The 22,105-nt window shown below is 38.1% G+C and overlaps 1 protein-coding gene across 1 annotated transcript in view; it reads left to right on the top strand.

Annotated features, from left to right (window-relative positions):
* LOC122530895 overlaps nt 1-17,194 on the top strand; it is a gene marked incomplete at its 5' end in the record, with an annotated part of 37,903 nt that extends 20,709 nt beyond the window's left edge. The window contains 3 exons of the mRNA XM_043658275.1: nt 6,365-6,922; nt 8,336-10,491; nt 13,603-17,194. Coding sequence (XP_043514210.1) covers nt 6,365-6,922; nt 8,336-10,491; nt 13,603-13,758 — 2,870 coding nt within the window. The remainder of the gene's footprint in view (nt 1-6,364; nt 6,923-8,335; nt 10,492-13,602) is intronic.
* Between the last annotated feature and the right edge of the window lie 4,911 nt (nt 17,195-22,105).

Raw genomic sequence — 22,105 nt, 5'->3', positions numbered from 1 at the left:
AACTTCTTCGGTTAATTATATCGCTGAAGACGCGTCTTACATCTAGCGGCGATACAAACGGAAAATGGAGTTGAGGCGGGAAAAGGGATAGCCAGACAGGGTGGACGATGGCCAAGTCGAGGAACGATGAAACTGTCGACTGTGGAATTTGGAAACTCGTGCGACGTTTAGCTTCTGAAATTTGTAATGATAATTGATAATATATAATAATAAATGATTTATGTCGCTAATGACCCTCGCTGTCGATGCGACGTTAAAGAAAAATAGAAGAAGAAGAAGAAGAAATGATTTATAATAAGTAATACATAATGTATAATAATATGTAATAATAAGTAATATACAATATATAATAATTTATAATAAGTAATATATAATATATAATAACATATAATAATAAATGATTTATAATAAATAATATACAATATATAAGAACATATAATAATAAATGATTTATAATAAATAATATATAATATATAATAATATATAATAATTAATGCTTTATAATAAATAATATATAATATATAATAATATATAATAATTAATGCTTTATAATAAATAATATATAATATATAATAATTAATGCTTTATAATAAATAATATATAATATATAATAATTAATGATTTATAATAAATGATAACACGGTAAATTTATAAAAAATGATCGAACGAGTGGGAACTCAGTAGTTTTCCGAGAGAAATTGACACGTTGATCGAGAGGAAATCTAGCATGTTTCTTGCGATAGATTTATTACGATCTCGACTTATTCCTCAGACATCCTGTTTCGTTTTCATGCTTCTTTCGTCTTTCGTCATTTCATTCTTTTGTTTTTGTGCTTTATTGTTTCGTCTTTTTATTCCTTTGTTCGATTTATAATACGGACAATGCTCTCCAGTGTTAGCTTGTCAAGTTAGGTTAGTTTTTTACACATTCTTTGCATACCTCGAGCATAGAGAATGTTCGTTCAGAGAATTTACAACAGCATTGTTTAAAAATGTTTTCCAAATCATTATTATAGTACGTATTGTGTAAATAAAATAGCCGTGGCTACTTCAAAATGATTTAACATTCAAACATTCAAAATAATTTGCTACGTTGTTACTTAATCGTAATTTACTGTCGAATACTCGTTTTTCTACTAAATACCATTACACTTTCTAAAAGTGTAAAAATAAGATCGTCACCCACGCGAGTAACGCGACCTTAATGGAAACTTAATATATAATAAATAATTTATAATAAGTATATATACAATATATAACAACATATAATAATAAATGATTTATAATAAGTAATATATAATAATAAATGAGCTTAGTAAATGAAGCTGTCACCCAAATATGGATGGTCAACGATGTTGGAAAGCTCAAGAGCTCAAGATTCGAGCCAGACTCGGACAGAGGGCATTCAGATTTTGGGCAAGTCAGATTGGTGAGCGAGATCAGTTGCAAGGCCAAAACACGAGAAAGAGAAAGAAGTGGCAGAAGAGAAGAGCTACCGCTGTTAAATCGCGCTCGAGGAGGATTCAGGGGCCAGGGAGGATCCAATAAAGCCTCACAATAGGTCGATTAGACGGATAGCGTCTGCATTATTGTTCGACGTAATTGCCCCCTGACAATTAGTCGATCCGTATAACGACGGTGGAAATCAATGTAACTCGCCCGCGGGAAATCCTCTCCCCGTTTGGATTTTCGCCTCGGCTCTTTTTCATCCTCCGCCACACACGTACGCCTCCTCTTCATCCCACTCTCCTTCGCCCGGAGTCCCACTCATTCGATTACTTCCTGGCACGCGAACAATACGTTAACCCGTTTCACGCCGCGATGTACTCTCGCCATTTCGTGTTTCTCCGGCGAGATTAGCCGGAAACAAAGGGAATGAACTCGGAAGTCGGATCGAGCCGGATCGAACGGCTTCCAATTGTCGCGCGACAAATTCTTGAAAAACCGGGAGGATCGCGTGACATCCGGACTGTTGGAGGAATCTCTCCAGAGTTTTGGGAAATTAATCTTCCGACTTTGGTAATGAAAAGAGGTTGGGCTCCCTGCAGCGAGATTCGAAAAGAAAAAAAGACTCGACTCGACTCGGCAAACAGTTTTCAAGATTGAAATTCTCGATTGGGAAAGTTGCGAATCTCCCGCGGGCTATGTTGTATTTCAGTTTGTTAAAAAATTCGTGATATATACGTAGTATGTTATTAAGCTTATGACTAATATTCGGAAATTGAAGGATTTCGATTTCGATTATTTGGAAGACAATCGTAGTCAATTCAGCGAAGAGTGAATATACAGGGTGTCACATAACTGATGGTACAAGCGGGAAGGTGGTGATTCTGCGTGAAAAACTGAATAAAAAATATAGAATAATGTGAATGTTTATGTACACGTGCACTTAATCAAGATTCAACACAATTATTGAAAGAAATTCGAAGAAATTTAATTTACCAACAAGATGGAGTACCATCGCATTTCACTCGTGAAGTGAGAAATTTTTTTAAACGAAAACTACCGACATTGGATCGGCTGCAATGGAAGAACACCACGATCTCCGGATCTGTCACCGCTAGATTTTTACTTATGAGGCCATTTATTCTAGCGGCACAACGAACGTTGAACAGTTAAACGAAAAAATTATTATAGCGTTTGCAACATTGAAACTGCAAAATAACACAGTGGAAAATGTTCGTAGAAATTTAATAAGAAGAGCGTGGACAACGTGGACGTCACATCCAACAATTTTTAAACTAAAAAAGATTGGTGAAAGGTAGACATTCTGTGCCCTCGCGTACGAACATTGGGAATGTTTACAAACGTTAGCAGAGATAATAATGAGATCTATTGAGTTGAATCTTGATCAAGCGCATAAACTTTCGATAAACTTTCAAAGCTATTTTTCTCGGGAAACAGAGCTTCGTATGAAAAAAATTTTATTCTATATCTTTTATTCAGTTTTTTCACGTGACATCCTGTATAATCGACGAAATCCAAAACACTCAAATGTTATATAAACCTTTGGGAGTGCCCAAAGAAAAAAAAAAAAAAAAATTTCTTTTCTTTTTTCATTCCACGATGTTTAAGCGAGCATCGACGCGAGCGTTGAATTTCAAACGAAATTCAACAATTCCTTCTGTCAAAGAGAGGAAAAGAGAGATTTAGAAAAAAGGATTAACGCGGGGCTTTTGCACGCGCGATTCCTTTCGAAACGGCCCCTCTCTTAATTTTCGCGACTAACGCGCGGCGCACAAGTAGAGTAATGTGTACGGGGACAGTGAATAATCCAGGAACAAGTTAGTCCGTGCATCGGAGCCCGGCGGCGTACAGTAGGTAAAGCGCTTTGCGCGCGAAACCATCTTAATCTCCATTACAGGAACAATGCCGCTTTAATAATGGCCATTTGCTCCGGCTGATGGATGAGCGCCGCCCGCGATGGCGGTGGGACGTCGCCTCGAGTGGACGTATCGCGACGCGCTTTTTATGAGAAATAAATCGACGCCGCTCGCCTTCGCCTTCGCTCGCTCGAACGAGTGAATGTACAGGGTGGGAAGAGACGTTTGTCACGAAGAATCAGTTTTACATTTTACCTTCTCGATTCTGAACTATGGGGGAATACCTTGCCGCGGAATCTTGGCTTTGACCTTGATTTTCAGCAAGGAGCAACATTGGAACAATTAAAGGATAAATCTTTGAATCTCCTTAGAAAAGCGTTAGTTATTATATATACAGTCCATAAGTCACCGGACACTTGCTCATTTTGATCTAAACAGTTACTAGAACTACAGATACACTTTTAATTTTATTATACAATCTTGTTATATGTACTCTATTTACTCTATTTTATAATAGATATTTAACGTGTATGGTCTGAATAAATATTTCAAAGTATATTAAAAATATATATTTCAAAAATTGAATCGATGTACTTTGGAATGAATTGGACAGAAGTCTTCAGAAATGTGTCCAAAATAAAAAAAAAAAAAAGACTTGTGGAAGAAATTAGAAGAAGCGTGGAAAGAAATTCATTCCGAAATATTGTTAAAATTAAACGGAAGTATGCCACGGTTATTTCTGGCCTTCATATTTGCACAAAGATACATTATATACAATTTGGTAAGATTTTTGACATATAAACAGTTTGACATATGTCATATTCTATATTCATGTTATATTCTATATGTCAAACTGTTTATATGTCAAAAATCTTACCAAATTGTATATAATGTATCTTATATCTTTATGCAAATATAAAAGCCAGAAATAACCGTTGCATAGTTCCGTTTAATTTTAACAATATTTCGGATTGAATTTCTTTCCACGCTTCTTCTAATTTCTTCCACAAGTCTTTTTTTTTTTTTTTTGATTTTGGACACATTTCTGAAGGCTTCTGTCCAATTCATCCCAAAATACATCGATTCGATTTTTGAAATATATATACATATTTTTGATACACTTTGAAATATTTATTCAGACTTTGAAATATTTATTCAGACCATATACGTTAAATATCAATTTTGTTTTCAAGTATTATTATAAAATAGAGTAAATAGAGTACGTATAACAAGATTGTATAATAAAATTAATCCAGAAAAGTGTATCTATCTGTGTTCTAGTAACTGTTTAGATCAAAATAAGCAAGTGTCCGGTAACTTATGAACGAGGATGTATATATATGCAACACAAGTACCTATTGATCTTCAATCGAAAGAACTGAAATTTAAAATTCGAATTGCGGTACTACGTTTTGCTTTCTCATTCTCGAAATCGAAACCATAAATTCGTAGATGTTACAAGGCAACCGATTAAGCCGGCAGTACATATGTACATGTGTGGGATTCAACGGACTTGATAATTAATTACGGATAATTCGTTCAGCCATGAATATCTTCTCTGCAGTAGAGTTAATATTCCTATACTGTCTATACGCAGAGTGAATCATCTAACTAACAATAAGATAACTTTAGAAGCTGGAATAGTTTCGAAACGATTAATCACAAATCCAAGAACAAATTCTAGACAAAAGTTAAAAACGACCTCGATTTAATTTAGGACTTAGGTGTCGACGAGTAATGTAAAATTATCACCTGGATTGATATTAAGTAGTGTGAAACATTCCTTAAAAATTAGGTTACAAGTGTATTTGAGCACATCGTGTAATAGAGTAAAGCAAACATTTATTTTAACTCTGATCGCAATAAATAATTAACAAACGTTACACAATCTCCCGTTGTTACTTGCTGTTATATATAAACACTCTGCGAGCATTCAACACTCGGAATTATTTTAATTAAAAAATATCTCCTGGACTGAAATGGTTTCTCGTTACAAATGGCTCGATACATTTTTTTTTTTTTTTTTTTTTTTTTTTTATTAAAAAATATACGATTTCATTTGAACGAAAAAAAAAAAAAAACAAACTTGATTTTTATCAATTACATCAATTAATCCCCCTTTCAACTTTCGTTTAAAAACTTTTTTGATACAATCAATCGTATTTCAACTTCCAGTAACTTCTTAGGTGATTCACCCGGTACGCAAGGTGTCCCGAACTTGAACGACGAAACTACGAAGGCTTGATCTACACGCAAAAGGAAGAAAGAAAATGTAATATAAAGTTTAGCAGGGAACCGTTTGCCTTGTTACAAAGTTATAAACAACTGTTACATGCATGGAATGGCATTTTCTCTTCTCTTCTCATTTGATTTTTATTTATGAAGTGCTTTAAAGCAAAAGGTTTATTCAGCAGAAGTTCACTGGAATCTCTCCACGGAGAACTAGTGCAAACAATGAAGAACGTAATTTTATTGAAATTCAGAGAACTTTATAGTGTTATTAATTCAAGCTCGACGGGATTGAAAACTATTTCTCACTTGTTTTGCAATTGTTATAATTGATAATATAATAAAGCGTTTGGCGTCGAATTTCACATAACACATTTTCCTCTTCTTTTTACGTCGATTAGATTAACTTTGAAACACTCTGTGTATATTATACTGTATTAACGTTATTTTAGTAGATGAAACGTAAAATACACACATACTCTCGTACTGTGGTCAATAAATGTTACTCTTCACTGGGAATCCACGAACATCCCACGCGAATATACTCTCGTTTCAGCGTGCTTAATCACTGCTGTGATTAAGCAAACGATACACAAAACGTTATTTCGTAATTACTTTGTTCTGCGAGAAAGAATAATCGTAATTTCAACTTCGCAGAAACTTTGTATAGAAACTTTGTAATCTCAAAATTGGTCTGGATCCTAATTAAAAAGAGCGTGGCCATTTTAATCAAAGAAACGCAAACAGACGAGGTAAAAGCGACTACTCTCTCGTCTCTCATCTCTCTCTCTCTCTCTCTCTCTCTTCGACAGCGAACACGGAGAACGAGCTGAAGCTGTCCAGAAACGAGTTGGACCCGGCGAAACGAGGCTACGAGTCTGCCTCCGCTCTGTCGTTCCCAGCCACGTCGGAATCATCAAACGATTCGAGAAAGTCTCGCAAGAAGTTGAAGAAGAAGAAGAAGAAGAAGCCGAGGCATCGTTTCACCGCGAGCGCGTTAACGTCCGTGCCAGCGACGCCTCCGCTGTTGACCACCACAGAGACGCCCTGGCAAACGACGCCGGTCCAGTGGCGTCTGGTGGCCGAGAGGCTCTTTGGCCCGCCCTGGCAGCAGGATCTGCACGATGAAAGCGAAAAGACCGCAAGCCCGCGTTACACCGTCCCGCAGAGTCCCAGAGGCTTGACCTCCATCAGAGAGCTGATCGAACAGAACAAGTCGAAAAGCAACGGCAAGTCTTTCACCTACGATCGTAAGCCAATACTGACGGACGAGGCCGCCGAACTTGGGAGTCAGAGGCCGATGCGGTTTGGCAAGGTCGCTGCGCGTCAGCCTCACAGAGAGTTCGCGAACGTGTACGACAGACCTTCGGGTGAGTGGGCCGACTAGGTTAAGTGGTCATTTAACCGGGGTTATTTCAATATGAACTTTTTTTTTTTTTAACTTTGTTTGAGAATTTTTTTGCAGAGAAACTATTGCACCTTTGACAGTCAAGTTGACAAGGTTTATTTGTACGTATTTCAACGATGTTTTACAATTTTTTTGGGACAAAACAAGTTAAAATTAGTGGTACTGCGTATTCTCAAACATAGTCGCTTCTAAAAAAGGTCGTCTCACGGTGTCCGTGATTCCGGCCATTCTGCATGTCGAAAAGAACGCGGATGTTTCTTAATTAGTACGAGGCTATAGCAGGTGCCAAAACAAAAGGAAAAGGTCGGTAATTAAGAAAAAAGTAGCGAGTACTTTGAAGTTCGATTATCGATTCTTGCATATTTTTGTTAAACTTCGGAAGCCTAAAAAAATATAAAAAGTGAAATTTTTTGGTTGATTCTGGTAGGGGCTCTATAGTCATCACACATATACTAAATGCGTGCTTAAAATTTTGAGTCGGTTGGTCAAGTAGATTTTGAGATATCATGGACACCGTTCTGAAAAAACATAGTTTCCAGAAAAATGCCTTTAAAGTTTAGTATTGCGGTACACAATGGCGCTGGTCGTCGCGTCCTTCAAACAACCATAACTTCGTTAATTTTAGGAGTTCACATGTAAGGTTACAGAGATTTATTATTGAAATTATGTCCTTTAAGAATATGCAAAAACAAGTCGATTTTTTTCAAAAGTTTACACTAGAATACCTCCCTAAGTCGTTCTTGCGTTTCTCGTTTCTACGGTAGATGGTGTAAAAATCAGAGGCGACGAATTTCTTTCCCATTGTTGGAAGAACACGAACTCTGCCGGTTTCTCCATCATGAAAATAAATTCCCACTTTGTTCATTTTGTCTTATACAAACTTTCTTTAGCTATATTTCTTTGACCAGCAGCTACAATTTTTATACATATATACTTAATGCGAGTATTATGGCCGCGACACTTTCAACGCAGGAAGTGGAGACAAAAGCAGCCAGTTAGCCACCTCTGCTGTAAAATTTAATACAAAACGCGAAATTCAGTCTTTCCCTTGCTACTTGTATTATTCTGTATAAACAAGTTTCAATTTTCAATCGATTCAGCAGCAAACTTTTAACCAAACGATAAATATAATAATATAAAATATTAACTAAATTTAATATATATATATTGCTATAAAAAAAATTTATCTATAAAATTTAATATATATATTACTATAATATAAAATATCATTAAATTTAATGTAATATAAAATATTTACGAAAACTTTATTACAATATAAAATATTACTTTGCTCCATACAAAGAGCATTCCAACAAACGATTGAAATTTCGAATCCTTTCGACCGAAAGTGCCCGAATGCTCTTTGATCTTTCAGATCCAGAACGCCTGCCCGACTACGACATACCGGAAACGTACCGCCGACTGCGATACAATCAGCTGTCGCCAGCGTCGCGAGAGTTCTTGCGAAGACGCGAGGAGGAGTACCAAGGCGACTTCAACGTGCAGTCGGATGGATTTCCCGCCAGTGACGAGTACGAGCCAAGATCACGAGATTTCCCTTTGAGCAAGAGTTGGCCGGATTTATCCTACGGTTACAATCCACCCTGGCGACCGGAGGAACGTCCACTGTTGCCTGTTCCCTCCGGGAAATGGTCTTGGAGGCAGCCAGCCTCGAACGAGGCCAGCTATTGGTCGCAACGCGGTAGCTTTCTACCGGTTGAGAAGAGCTACTGGTCCGTGTTGAATAACGAGCAGGAGGACGCCGAGCAGGAAGCCGAGGCCGAGAAGATGTGGCCGCAGCAACGTGTCCAACACACGTGGAACAGGGACAGGCCCAACTGGCCGGTCGAGAAACCCGTGAAAGTCGCGCCAAACACTTGGCAACAAGGAGAAAGGCCCGCGAAACTGTACGACCGGGCGAATCAGGCGAACGGCGTCTGGGAGAAGAGCAAGAATCGCTCCGAGTCCAACAGATCGTCCGCGAAACAGGAGAAGAAGGAGAAAGTCGTGCTGCCTCAGATAACCATGAAAACGTGGAACAGCCTGACCTCCGACCCAGCCACGTGGCCTCACAAGCTACCGGGCGCGAAACCGTGGCCGAAAGACGAGAACGGCAAGTCGTACAACCCGAACGCCGACCTGGTGAAGAAACTGGGCTTGGACAAGCAGAGCGGCGCCGGCTGGTCGAAGGATGAAGCCGAGAAGTCGAACGGCGAGGTGAAACCGAAGGACGAGAAACAGAGCAGACTGTTCTCGTCGAAGGACGAGGAGAAACTGTCGCCGAACGAGGCTACGAGGCACAAGTCGTACGACGACAGAAGCAACTTCAGCGACTACAAGACGAGATCCGGAGAGTCGATGAAATCGTGGGCTATGCTGTCGGATTCTAAGGGCTCGAAGGACGATTGGATGAAGACGGAGAATATGCAGGGGGATGATCCCGGCGCTTGGAGAAGAAAGTATGAGGGGAAGAGTTCGTGGAGCGAGGAAGCCGAAGCCTTGCCCAAGATCCAATCGGTCGGCGCTTGGGTAATGGCGGCCGACCAATCCACTTGGAAACCGTATCAGATCAAACCGATAGAGCCTGCCACCGACGAGAATAATTCTCGAAGGTGGTCCTCGAAGCCGCTCGAGAGATCGAACGGCAAATGGACGGGCAAGGGATCCTGGCCAGAGAGAGCCAACGACTCGTGGATGGACCATGAATCCAGTATAACGCTCTGGCCCGAGGAGAAGGCAAACATCCCGGAACTCTGGTCGGAAAAGTCGAGCAAACCGGGCTCGTGGTTCGGGAAAACCAAAGGCGGCAACTCCGACTCGTGGAAAGTGAAAGGAGAGTGGTTGTCCAAGCCAGAGTCCACCTCGTGGATGTCCAAGATGGGGGACAAGAGTTCCTGGTCGACGAGAAGCGGCTCCTGGTCGACCAAGTCCAACGAATCGTGGACGTCGAAGACCAACTTGGACAACGTGTCCAAGTTCAACGACGATCCGTGGCCGGCGAAGGCCAAGGAGGACGATTCCGCGGATTCCTGGACGAAAAAGTCCAACGAGCAGAACAACTGGACGGCGAAGGGGAACGAGCTCTCGCCGTGGCAGCAGAAGATCAACGACGAGTGGAGTTACGGGAAGACGAGCTCGACCGGCACCTGGCCGGCGAAATGGAAACAGTTCGCCTATCACAGAGTGACCGCGATGCCCATCTCGAAGCCCGGTACCACCGCCGACGCGACCTCGTCCAAGTCAAAAAACGCGTTCGTCGCGGTGTCCGCGGTTTCTTCGCCCAAGTACACCGGAAACGATTGGAGAAAGAACGAAGACGACCCAAGGAGCGAAAACGGCCGCGCGGACGAACAGGAGCGGACGGGTAGTAATCAGGTGCAAGTGGGCCTCGAGCGACCGATCTACGCGTGGAAGAAGGACACCAGTCTGCGAAACGGACCGGCCAAAGGCAATAACAGCGATCCGTTGGAGAACCAGCTGGAGGCACTCAGGCAAATTGACTTCTGGTCTTACAAAGAGAACGAGGCCGAGGTGAGCTCGACTCGCGTTTTATTCAATTTCCCACGCCGCTACGCTCTCGCGACTCGACGGGGTGAGAATCGACGATCAGTTAACGACAAGACTGGTGCCTTGATATAATTTTCGTACAGATGCTGAGAAAGTACTACGAAAATATGGCTGTGAAATTTTAATTGGTGTAGAACGGTTTATTTTTTGAGATTTAAACGATTTTTTTTTTCTTTTAATAAAAGCTCCGTTTATTTATTTATTTATTTTTTTTTTTTTTTCTTTTTCTACTGTAACATCTCCGATGGAAATTTTATTTTAATCGGTAGTTCTAGTGTTAATTCATTTAATGAATTGAAGCTTTTAACTGATTTTTAACACAAGGTAATTGAAAATTGACCGTTTCTAATTATTCGACAAACATCGTCGACTTTGTCGAGACGTTGAAAACGATGAGAGAGAGAAAGAGAGAGAGAGAGAGAGACGAGTATATCAAAACCACGACACGCAGTTACACGCGTTACTGAGAAATTTAAGCTTATTACGATTGATCATTTTACTTCTGAAATATGTCTTATAATTTTTGTAACAATGGAAAAACTATAATTGTCCAGAGTTTAAGATTTAAGATTTAATTACAGAACAAGGCAATAAATTTAATTTCAAGGGGTTATTTTAACAAACAACTTTTTAACGAAAATTAATTTAAAATAAAAGATTTTGTTCCAAATATTTTTATTATTGTCATTTGTGTACTAAGTAATAGCAAATAGTATTAAATTATTTAAATTCTATTATATAAATTATACAATAACACTAAATACTAATAAGTAATATTCACTTTAATTTTAACTTTTTATCGTTATTTTGATCACAAATTTCACAGCGTCTTCTTGCCGAATTGAATTGATCTTAACAAACAGTCGAAGAAAATGATCAAGATGTCAATACCTGACTTTATAACATTAATTTGTAAAAACAATTCTTCGTTGAAAAAAATTCCAAATAGTTGAACTGCGCATACGCACCACGTGGAAACGTTTGTCTTCAACGACTGAAAAACAGTCCAGAGTTTAAGATTTAAGCATTACAGAACAAGGCAATAAATTTAATTTCAAGGGGTTATTTTAACAAACAACTTTTTAACGAAAATTAATTTAAAATAAAAGATTTTGTTCCAAATATTTTTATTATTGTCATTTGTGTACTAAGTAATAGCAAATAGTATTAAATTATTTAAATTCTATTATATAAATTATACAATAACACTAAATACTAATAAGTAATATTCACTTTAATTTTAACTTTTTATCGTTATTTTAATCAAGATGTCAATACCTGACTTTATAACATTAATTTGTAAAAACAATTCTTCGTCTAATTTGTAAAAAAAATTCCAAATAGTTGAACTGCGCGTACGCACCACGTGGCACGGAACGTTTGTCTTTAACGACTGAAAAACAGCCGCTGAGCTTTTTGACGAACGGGGCACGAAGATGGGCGATCGGCTGGCGCCGTTTGGAAGAGAAAGCCCCGAAAGACACTCGAATTGGAAGGTAACCCCGTGGCATCGCGACGCTTTTACGTGCCGCAATTTCCGGAATTCGTTGACGAGGACGTGCCCGGACTAGGTTGACCTTACCGGCCGGAAGTGAGCGATGCCTCCCTTCCGGCGTGGATCTTACGTGATCCCCGGCCTGATTGCGAAAGTTCGCCGCCGAACATAAAGTTTCGCACGATTCTATCCCCGATCCGGATATTCCCGGTTGAATCAACGGTTGATCTCCGTCCGGCCATTGGTCGAATAGAGACCGAAAGTTCCCTTAAATCGATTCCCTTCTCCACTTTCCGGGGAAGGTTCGCGAGGTTAATAAACACGGTTGCTCCGGACAGCTTTGAAATCGCGGCCTTTGAGATTGCTGTTGGTCTAGCAGATCGATCGACGGGGATCTTTTCGAGCGTGAATTCAAGGGCAGAGGGATATTGACTTAGGCAACGGGAGAAGTGTTTGGAGGTTAACGTATATATCCACACCGCGAGAGGTAATGTTGGTCGAGTCGTAAATAATTTCCGTTTTTCAGTGAAACAACATTATTTCTCGATGAAACAAACAACCGTTGTGTGAATCGAATTTTAATCCCAGAAACTGGCGGCTCGCGAGCTACGTGGAGGGGGTAGCGCTAGCGATCAGAGAGGTGGGGGTAAAAGCCGCCAGTTAGCCACCTTTCGTGTAAAATTTAATACAACACGAAATTCAGTCCTTTCCTTGCTTTACTTCTTACTTGTATTACTTTTTTTTATTTTCAATCGATTCAATAGCAAACTTTTGATCTAACGAAGTGTTACTTTGGATTGGGTTTAGGACTCACTTTGTCGATATATTCCCCATTGTTTGCCATTTGTCGTTTATTGTAGTGGAGGGGGTAGCGCTAGCGTTTATTGTCGTGGAGGGGGTAGCGCTAGCGATCAGAGAGGTGGGGGTAAAAGCCGCCAGTTAGCCACCTTTCGTGTAAAATTCAATACAACAAGAAATTCAGTCCTTTCCTTGCTTTACTTCTTACTTTTTTTTATTTTCAATCGATTCAATAGCAAACTTTTGATCTAACGAAGTGTTGCTTTGGATTGGGTTTAGGACTCACTCTGTCGATATATTCCCCATTATTTATTCGCCATTTGTCGTTTATTGTAGCTCGTTGATGACATTAAGCTTCTAAGTACTAACGTCCGATATATCGACACCTATATAATATAATCTGAGAAAGCCGAATGTCTTCTTGTTTTGAGTCTTTATTTGACTTGATTAACTTTGAAAATATAGGAACTACAATAATTTATATGAAAACATGTAAAATTAAACTTCGTCTGGCGATTTAAATCCGTCCACTAGCGAAGGGACGTCGTTAGAAGGTTAACCAATTATAATTTATATATATTAACCAATTAACCATTAACCAATTGTAATTTAAATATATTAATTACAATTATTATGATATAATTATAATTTAAATATATTAATTACAACTATTATGATACAATTATAATTTAAATATATTAATTACAATTATTATGATGTAATTGCAATTTAAAGATATTTTAAATACACCAATTGACAAAGCACTCGTCTTTCGTTCGCAGAAGAGACTGGCGTCGACAAGCACGACCACAGAAACGACGTCCAAGAGCCCGATGAACACCTCGACGACGACCACGGTGCATCGCCGAGGCAGCTTGATCACAGGGAACGACAACGGCTTGATCGAAACGGATCGACGGACGATCTCGATGAAGTAGATCGAAGCTTCGCCGCAGGTCGTTGATCTTGCCCGACGGTTACCGGTCTGTTCAGTCGACAATAGGCTACGCGAAGTCTCCGAGCAATTTCCAACGACTCTCTGGCCCCCTGCCAAAATGCACCGTACCCCTGTCACGCTTGGCTCCCCTCGCGGGCGCTTCGCGATTCTTCGATTTGCAAATTGATCGACGCTCCGTCGTCGATCGTTTAGATAGCTGTTTTTTCACTCCTTAGCGATTTTCTCTCGTTCACCGTTTCCTACGTTCTGTATTTCCATTTTCTTTCTCTTTTTTTCTTTCTTTCTTTCTTTCTTTCTTTCTCGCCTTCCCCTTTCCTTTTCTTCACCGACGTAGTTTCGAAAGGAATTTGTATCGCATGCCGTGTTTGTCGAGCGTACGTGGACGTGTAAAGAAAAAAAAAAAAAAAAGAATCAACGCTATGCTTCTTTCGAAAGGGAGGGGGAAACGGAACGATCCTTCTCGATCGAAATTCTTCCAACTCTTCTTCGAGCTCTCGCGCTTCTTTTTGCTCTAAAAGGGAAAAAGCTATAAAAAAAAGTCCCCGAAATTTCTCAACTTCGTGCTTGCTGCCCCTTGTCTCCTCCTCCGTCCACCTCTTCTGCTTCCCTCTCCCTCTCTCTTTATTTAACTTGGATTTCCTCGGCAAGCAATTTTTCTCGATAGCGGCGCTCACCACCGGAACCCCCATCTTCCTGAATTTTACTCTTTTCTTTTTTTCGTTTCGACCTCCTCAGACGAGAACAGAGGAGAAACGTGTCCTAAAATTCAAAGGCGAAGTGCCTCGGGAAGGGAAAAATTCTCCCAGTGAGGAGAATGTCTCTTCCCCTTCCGTGAGAATTCGAAAAAACGCGAGTTTCGAAGCTTGCGCGCAGAACTGGAGATCGTTCGACAAGCGGAACTACGTACGTACATACATACACATATATACATACATACATACATATATATATCAATACACACACACTTACTTAGCTTCGAATTTCAGTGTAAAATTCAATGTTGAATCTCCACCACCCTTAACGATATTAAATATTTTCGAAAGCTTTGAAATCGTACATGCGCCCGCGTACGCGCGCCGGACGTCGCGGAGAACCATTCATTCCGGTCGGAAGGTGATAAAACACGTAATTGCGGATGTTGATCAATCTTGGCTATCTCCAAGTTACTTAGTCGAACATGTTCAAATTGGTTGGAAATTGGTGGAGGGGGTTTGCGGTAAATCGACAGGATCGGCGGTGCACGGGACGACGAGGGGCTTAACAGTAAGAGCTTGTACGCTTTCGCAAACCACGGGAACCTGTAATTTCGTTGCGCAAGAGAGAAAGAGAGAGAAAGAGAGAGAGAGAGAGAGAGAGTTTAGTAGGAAATCGAGCGAATATTTTTTCTACGGGACTGAAATTTGTCGAATGGCGACGGCCGTAATCGCCGTCCGCGTTCTAAGAAAACTGTTCAATCCTTCGAGTGCCCTTAACGCATCGTAAGTTGGTTCCTCTTTCGTCTGTCAGGAAGAAAAGCCAACCAAAGCAGTTGAAGATCGTGAAAAAAAAAAAAAAAAAAAAGAAAAAAATGGATTGTCGTCCAGAAAATGTCCAGAACGACGTCGAGGGTATGGGAGCGTCGACTTTTGCCGCGTTTCTTCGTTCGTCTATATCAGAAAGTAGCGGCTCGGAACGGAGCAGGCAAGAAAAAAAGAATCCATGACAATATATCGACAAGTGGCATTAAACGAACGGAAATGTTCGTGCAAGAGCCGGTGTTGTCACGCCGCTCGAGGTTCGACATTGCGAAGAAAAAGCGAAAAAAGACAAAGGAAGATCGTTGTCGGACGTTGGTCCAAAGGTTCTACGGTTTCATGGTATTTTTCAACCCTCTGCGGCCTTTCAGCGCCTCGGTATGTTTGTCGAACGTGTAATTGGCGAACTAGAGAACGCGATTTGATCCCGATAATTTTCTTATTAACTCGAGGGCGAAACCGAGAGATCGTTCGCGAGAGGAGAAACTGATAGGGGAGGGTCTGTCTCTCGTGAGAACGTCTGAAATGTTAAGAGTTTAAAAAAAAAAAAAGAAAAAAAACTATACCGTGCAGAGGACGGAAGCTCCCTTAAAGTAAAATTTCCCAACGAGAGAGGACAGAGAGAGAGAGAGAGAGAGAGAGAGAGAGAGAGAGAGAGAGAGTACGGTACCGCGTTAAAGCATCGCCTTCCATTTACATATCATTTATATTGAATTTCATTTAACGTTGATGAAACGTTGCTCGGCTCGAGTCAGAGCTTCGAGAGCTGCGAAGCTGTTGAACCGTAGAGGGTGAGCTCTCCGCTAGTGTATCGATTGGAAAGGCGAACGAATGGACGAAGAGTGAAATTAGCAGGGAATCGAGTCCGTGGCATATCACGTGGAGTGACAATTCTCGCGTAGGACCAGACACTGTGCGTCGATGTGTACATAGAATGCGTTTAATTAATTAGTTTTTAATTCGTCGTTGTTGAAAGAACGGGAAATGAGAATTAGACAAACGTTGGCTTTTATCGGACGCTTTTAACAGAAAATTACGCCCCGAGCCGATATCTTCGGTAAAAAAGGAAATGAAAGGGAAATCAAAGGGGTATAGGACCGATAGAAGTTGATTGAAATTTAGGCAAAGTCCGTGCGAGTTCGAAAATCGATTCTGTTCTCGGTCGAGTTATCGATACGTCGGGAATAATTCTCGAGAGTATCGTCGTGTCGGTTCGTTTTTCAAAACAGCTGTGGGCACTGTAAATATCCCGGTTTCACGGTTTCGTGTTGGACGATCGTTCTTTGATCGACGAGGATTTCATTTCGAAGTAGAAAGGTTTATCAAACGCGCGAAACGAGAAAGAAAAGAAAAAAAAAAAAAAGAAAGAAGAAGGGGGAGATCAGAAAACGACGACGAAATAAAAGAACGAATCGAATTAAATTCTTCTATGCTTCAGAACCGAGTCGTTCGAATTCTATTAACGAATCAGGCTGGCGAATCAGAGTGCGTGTGGCTGCGATATTTGTGACAGAGGAAAAGAAAAACGTCGTTGTTCTTGTCAGAGTAATGTTTTATTTAAAACAAAGGAAGAGACGAGACTCGTAGACAATGAAAACGCGGGAGAGTCGTTCGAATGAAAGATTGAAACGCGCAGGAGGAAGTTGCGACGTAGTATGAGTCCGAGGTAAATGGGTTAGTGCATTCGGAACGGAAGTATAGATACGCACACATGCATACACAGTTGTACGCACACGACAAAGAGGAATAGAAGGGATGTCGTAAGGGTACGCTGATATATCTCCTCGAATTTTCAGAATTCATGGAAATTCATGTACCTTTATAGAATCCTCTGTATCTACCCGTACGTAGGATATCGATTTAAGAAAGATGAGAGAATAAATGTCGTACGTTGTATATTTACCCTAGTGTACTTTCTTCATCGTCCTAGATCGATGCCTGAATTCCCCTTGCTTTATGCTTTCTGTTAACCAACAACAGCGACACGGAGTTCTATATTATCAACTAACGATAATCTCCCGGTTGTCTTTACGGTAATTGGTAATTAAGGCTACTGCTTTACCGATACCTGTACGCGCGATCTATTTAAAAACTGTCTAATCGATCGCTTTTCTATGCATGTTCGATGTAATTAGAAAAAGAGAAATTTCAATTAGTTAAAATGAAATTGATGAAAATCTTCTCTATGTGAATAAAAAATTAAATAAAGTAATACGAATTTAAGTAAAAAGGAGCAAAACAAATTTTAGTAATTTAGTATTTTTTAAGAAACTACCATAAATTTGTAATAAAATGATTGGCTATTGTCTGTAGCGTTAATGAAAAAAAGTAACAATATATCAAACAGCCAAAATATAATCTATAACTACTACTACAAATACTAAAATCGAGCATAGTGACAAAGTAGCAACAAGAATGACTTCCCATACTCTTGATGGATTCCCCATTCAGAGAATGGCTAGCCTCGTAGTTGCCCTCTTCTGTGGCAATTTGCCGGGCCTCTTCGGCTTGAAGCCTCTTCTTTCTTCGGGCGCAATGCCCGCTGAAATACAATCTAGCCTCGAATCTTTCTAATTGCAAAGCAAACGATAGCTCATAACCACGACCGCGAAATTCGAAAAGTCAACAAAACTACAAACGAGCGACCTGCTGTGCTAAAAAATTACACTTCCTGAAACAAGTTGGACACGCAAAAACGCACCAACCGGTCCCCGGCCCTACCTACTTAGAGTTAGAAACAGGCATACCAGAAAGTAAGTTACCTATCCTATCCAGCCGCTCTATATTTAAAAAATGGCAAAAGACAGGCACACCAACACACTCACTCCACGGTTCTCACACATACACCCGGGCGCAACCTAATCTAGAGAGAACGTCCCGGGACGCCTCCGACACCCGAGCTTAACACACAACTTTCATACTTTAATTTACGTACCATTTTCCTGAAATCAACTGATGATTACTAGCGACCATTGCGTAAAATATTTCCAATCTTAATTAAACATTCATGATCATTATCTGAAGAAATGATGTTATTGAAATTCGTTACTATTATTATATAGTTTTCATTATCATAGTTTATTAAGATTAATGATACTATTCATGATATTAAAATTTTTGTTGTAATTAACTGATCGTATCATTAGTACTCGTGTAATTTATTAATATTTCAAAATTATACTGCTTGAAAGAACAACAAAAACGACGCAATTACACAGCCTAATACACACACACATATGTGAAAAATACGTCGTGCACGATACGCTAACATATCATCAGTCGCTGAGAAATTACATATTAAGTTTATGAACTATGGTCATCATGCTCGTTGCCTTTTTCCCACCCAAGTAGCACCTGGGCACGTGAATGAGATCCTGGCAGTGAACATGGAAAAGGTTAAACCTGGAAATCCTAAGCTAAAAAATGATTAACGTATTTATTTCACATCTAACGGAGTAATATTGTATTTTCTTATTTTATTTTAGTATTCAATGACTCTATTTTATAATTTATTTGAATAATTCATACTATATTTGAATAAAAGTAAATCAACAATGGATAAGCAACAATATTTAAAATTTAATAAGTAACAATGAACTCTAAGTGAAATGTTGATGAAAAATTCCTTAGGCGATTTCTTCATCAAAGCACACATTTGAAAATGCAAAAATAATGTTCCAAAATTATTACTTTGATTCAGAAATCTGCACATCGCGAAGTGTCTTCTTGCACATGAAATTTAGTATTTTTGAACAAATAAAATTAAGTTTCGTGCTTCTTTCGCATCTTAAATTCCATTAAAATTATATTGACTATTTTATTATAAAACCCGACATAAAATTGACATATCATTTATAATTGCAACAATTATAATATTTATCATTGCCACTGCAACAATTTCAATTAAAATTTCATAACAATGAAATCGGAGAATATCCGATTACTCTACAAAATACTGAAACAAAATCATTGCAACGTTTATCGTTTATTCAAATATTAATATTTTACTTATTCATGTAGATCGTATATTTAATAATTTACAAGTCCTTCATATATTTATCTTTGCAATTAATCATATCATATATATTACAATTTAACAAATAATTATAATAAATTGTGTAATTTTTAATCACAAATACATATTGTATATTCAGTGAACTATTATTGATATTTAAAAACGCGAAGTGCAAGAAAACCTATCCTGAGCTAATAAATAGAACATGGACAAAAAAGTGCTACTACTCCCGGGTATAATAAATACCCGTTGTCACTATACTCGTCGAAAATTCTACGTAATACAACCAGTCACCCGTGTCGATTCGGACCTTTCATCCTACGACATGATTGAGCGACCAGAGGAATAAAAATGCATGCGACTCACGATTAGATGTAAAGAACGTTATTTTCTGTGATCTAGGAGGAAGTCATCGTGAAGCCCATCATCAAGGAAGTGAAGGATAGAAGAATTCTATAATAAAACAAAATATTTATTAGATTTTCTTCTTAAAACTATACTATTTAAAAAGTTTAAGATAAAGAAAGAAATTTTAATAATTAAACATTTTTATTATGAGTTGTTAATAATAACTTGTTTATGTCCCTAATAAACACAAAATATTTAATAAATATATTTAAAATATTATGCATTTTCAAATATTTTCGAATATATAACCCTGGTTAAGGTTTCAAATATGGCGCGCTTTTCTTGCCAATTAAACGAAGCTGCGCAGTGTTCAAACAACACGATGCGCAGAATGTTCAAAACTGACCGTGATAGCGTCCCTTTCTAAAAAGATTTGCCTTCATTAGACTAAATAAAATATATTTATTAAATATAACTATATCCTCCATAACCTTAAATATGTTTATTAAATGTAACTATACTCTCGTAAAAAGCTAGTGGATTTACAATTACTTACCATGGTGTCCTTTCAAATTTCATAATATTCTTCGAAAGTTAGCGTCCTCCTAACATTTCCGAAGATTTTCTCGACAATCGAAATTCTCTCAACGACAATTCGGACAAAGGAACATCAAAACTTTCAAATGAATATATAGAAGGAACAAATAGTACAAAAATAAAATAGTTCGAAAGTTAAATACCATTTTAAAAGTTCATAATACGATATAACAATTCAATCAAAGATCGGAAGATCGAAAGGAAAAAAATAATTTAGTAATAAATTGTGATATTCGTAAAAACTATAAGTTAATTGAACGATATTAACAGTAACGTAAATATAAAAGACGATAAGATGGTGGTGAAAGTGTCTATCAAGCAATCACAACTATTAATAAACACAATACGAGATGACATGTCAACGTGACGATTTTCAGTAATAGACTAACCCTCTGCGCAACAGGTTTGCGTCACTACTAATATGGCGGAGTGAGGGCTCTAACGTACACAAATAAGATTCGACTGACTTCGAGGAAACACAAAATACCTTACGGAAATATTTTCTTGTGTCTTTGTAAGTAATTTAATTTCGTCGAGTAAAACTAATTGAATGAGTCTTTTAAAATCACTGAGTTTTTATCTGACGATTTTTAGATACTGTTTCTTCTTGCTGCACTTCCCGCGTAAAACTGACATCTTTACGTTGCATCAATATTATAGATCGATCGCGTGAAATATCGATTATGTTTGACAGTCGTGGTAAGTGAATTACATATTTCGCCGCTTCGTTCGTTGGCGCTGTAATCTTTACCTGACAAGTTAATATCAATCCCGCGCATTTGGTACGAAAATATATTCTTCACAACTTGAAATAAAAGGTAAATGACTGTTTTCTTTAACTTTTTCATTTATTGAATAAGAATTAATTTAACGAAATTAATTTAAGTCTTACAAAACCAATTTGAGTTCCAAATGGCTTGTTTCATAACCAAAAAAAAGAATACTACTAACTTTGTCGTCTTATGTTCGGATTTTAATAATAATTTCGGTATTTTAGAACGAAAATCCATATAATGTCATATTTATTCTATCTTTAGTTGACATACGTATATGTATGTGTATATAAGTTATGTAAGGTAAATATTATTGAATATCGATCATCAAATTGATAATTGTCATGGCGTCCATAATTTCCCCTCCACTTAAAATCGCGCGGGTAATTGAAATATTATAAAAAGAATTTTTGAGACACTTATTGTTTTTATTGCAAGAAATTTTCAATCAATTTAAACGTTACCAATCTTTAATATCGCAATATAATATCAGAATATCAATAATTACCAGTCAGTGACAAAACTTGATTATAAAATCGTTCTCGAATAAATTTCGATAAACGGAAAAAAGAAATTTACATAATTATTCGTATAACAAAAATTTTACATGTACATATATTCGTAAAGCTTCCGTACATATACATACTTGACCATTTACGTATCTTATTCGCTTTTTCTATCTAATCAAATCAATAGAAAGATTTACTTTTACCTATCGAGGATTAAAAAATATTAAGTGACTACCAGCGATAAACAACCAGTGTTTATCAAATGGAAAATATAATCGATTCGTTTCATTTACATTTTATTTTGTTTTACATTTCTCATTACTTTCTCGATCGTTATTTGTTATTCAAATTAAATCTTTTTGTTTCTAAAATTTATCGAATATAGAATTTTTTCAAATTCATATTCCTCGTAAAAACACTTTCTATCGATTTTCTTTTTCCATTCCTTCAAAAGATTATGTGGAAGATGAAAACAAATGTTCGACAGAATTGATTCGACATGATAAGATAATAATTTCAATTCAGATAAGATAATCATGCCAGTTCATCATTAATGTAATCTGATATGATT

The sequence above is a fragment of the Frieseomelitta varia genome, unplaced genomic scaffold (genome assembly GCF_011392965.1).
Source record: "Frieseomelitta varia isolate USP_RPSP 00005682 unplaced genomic scaffold, Fvar_1.2 scaffold_361, whole genome shotgun sequence".
NCBI classification, from domain to species: Eukaryota; Metazoa; Arthropoda; class Insecta; order Hymenoptera; family Apidae; genus Frieseomelitta; species Frieseomelitta varia.
The sequence above is the reverse complement of the archived record's forward strand: the minus strand, read 5'-3'. Positions and strand labels throughout refer to the sequence as shown.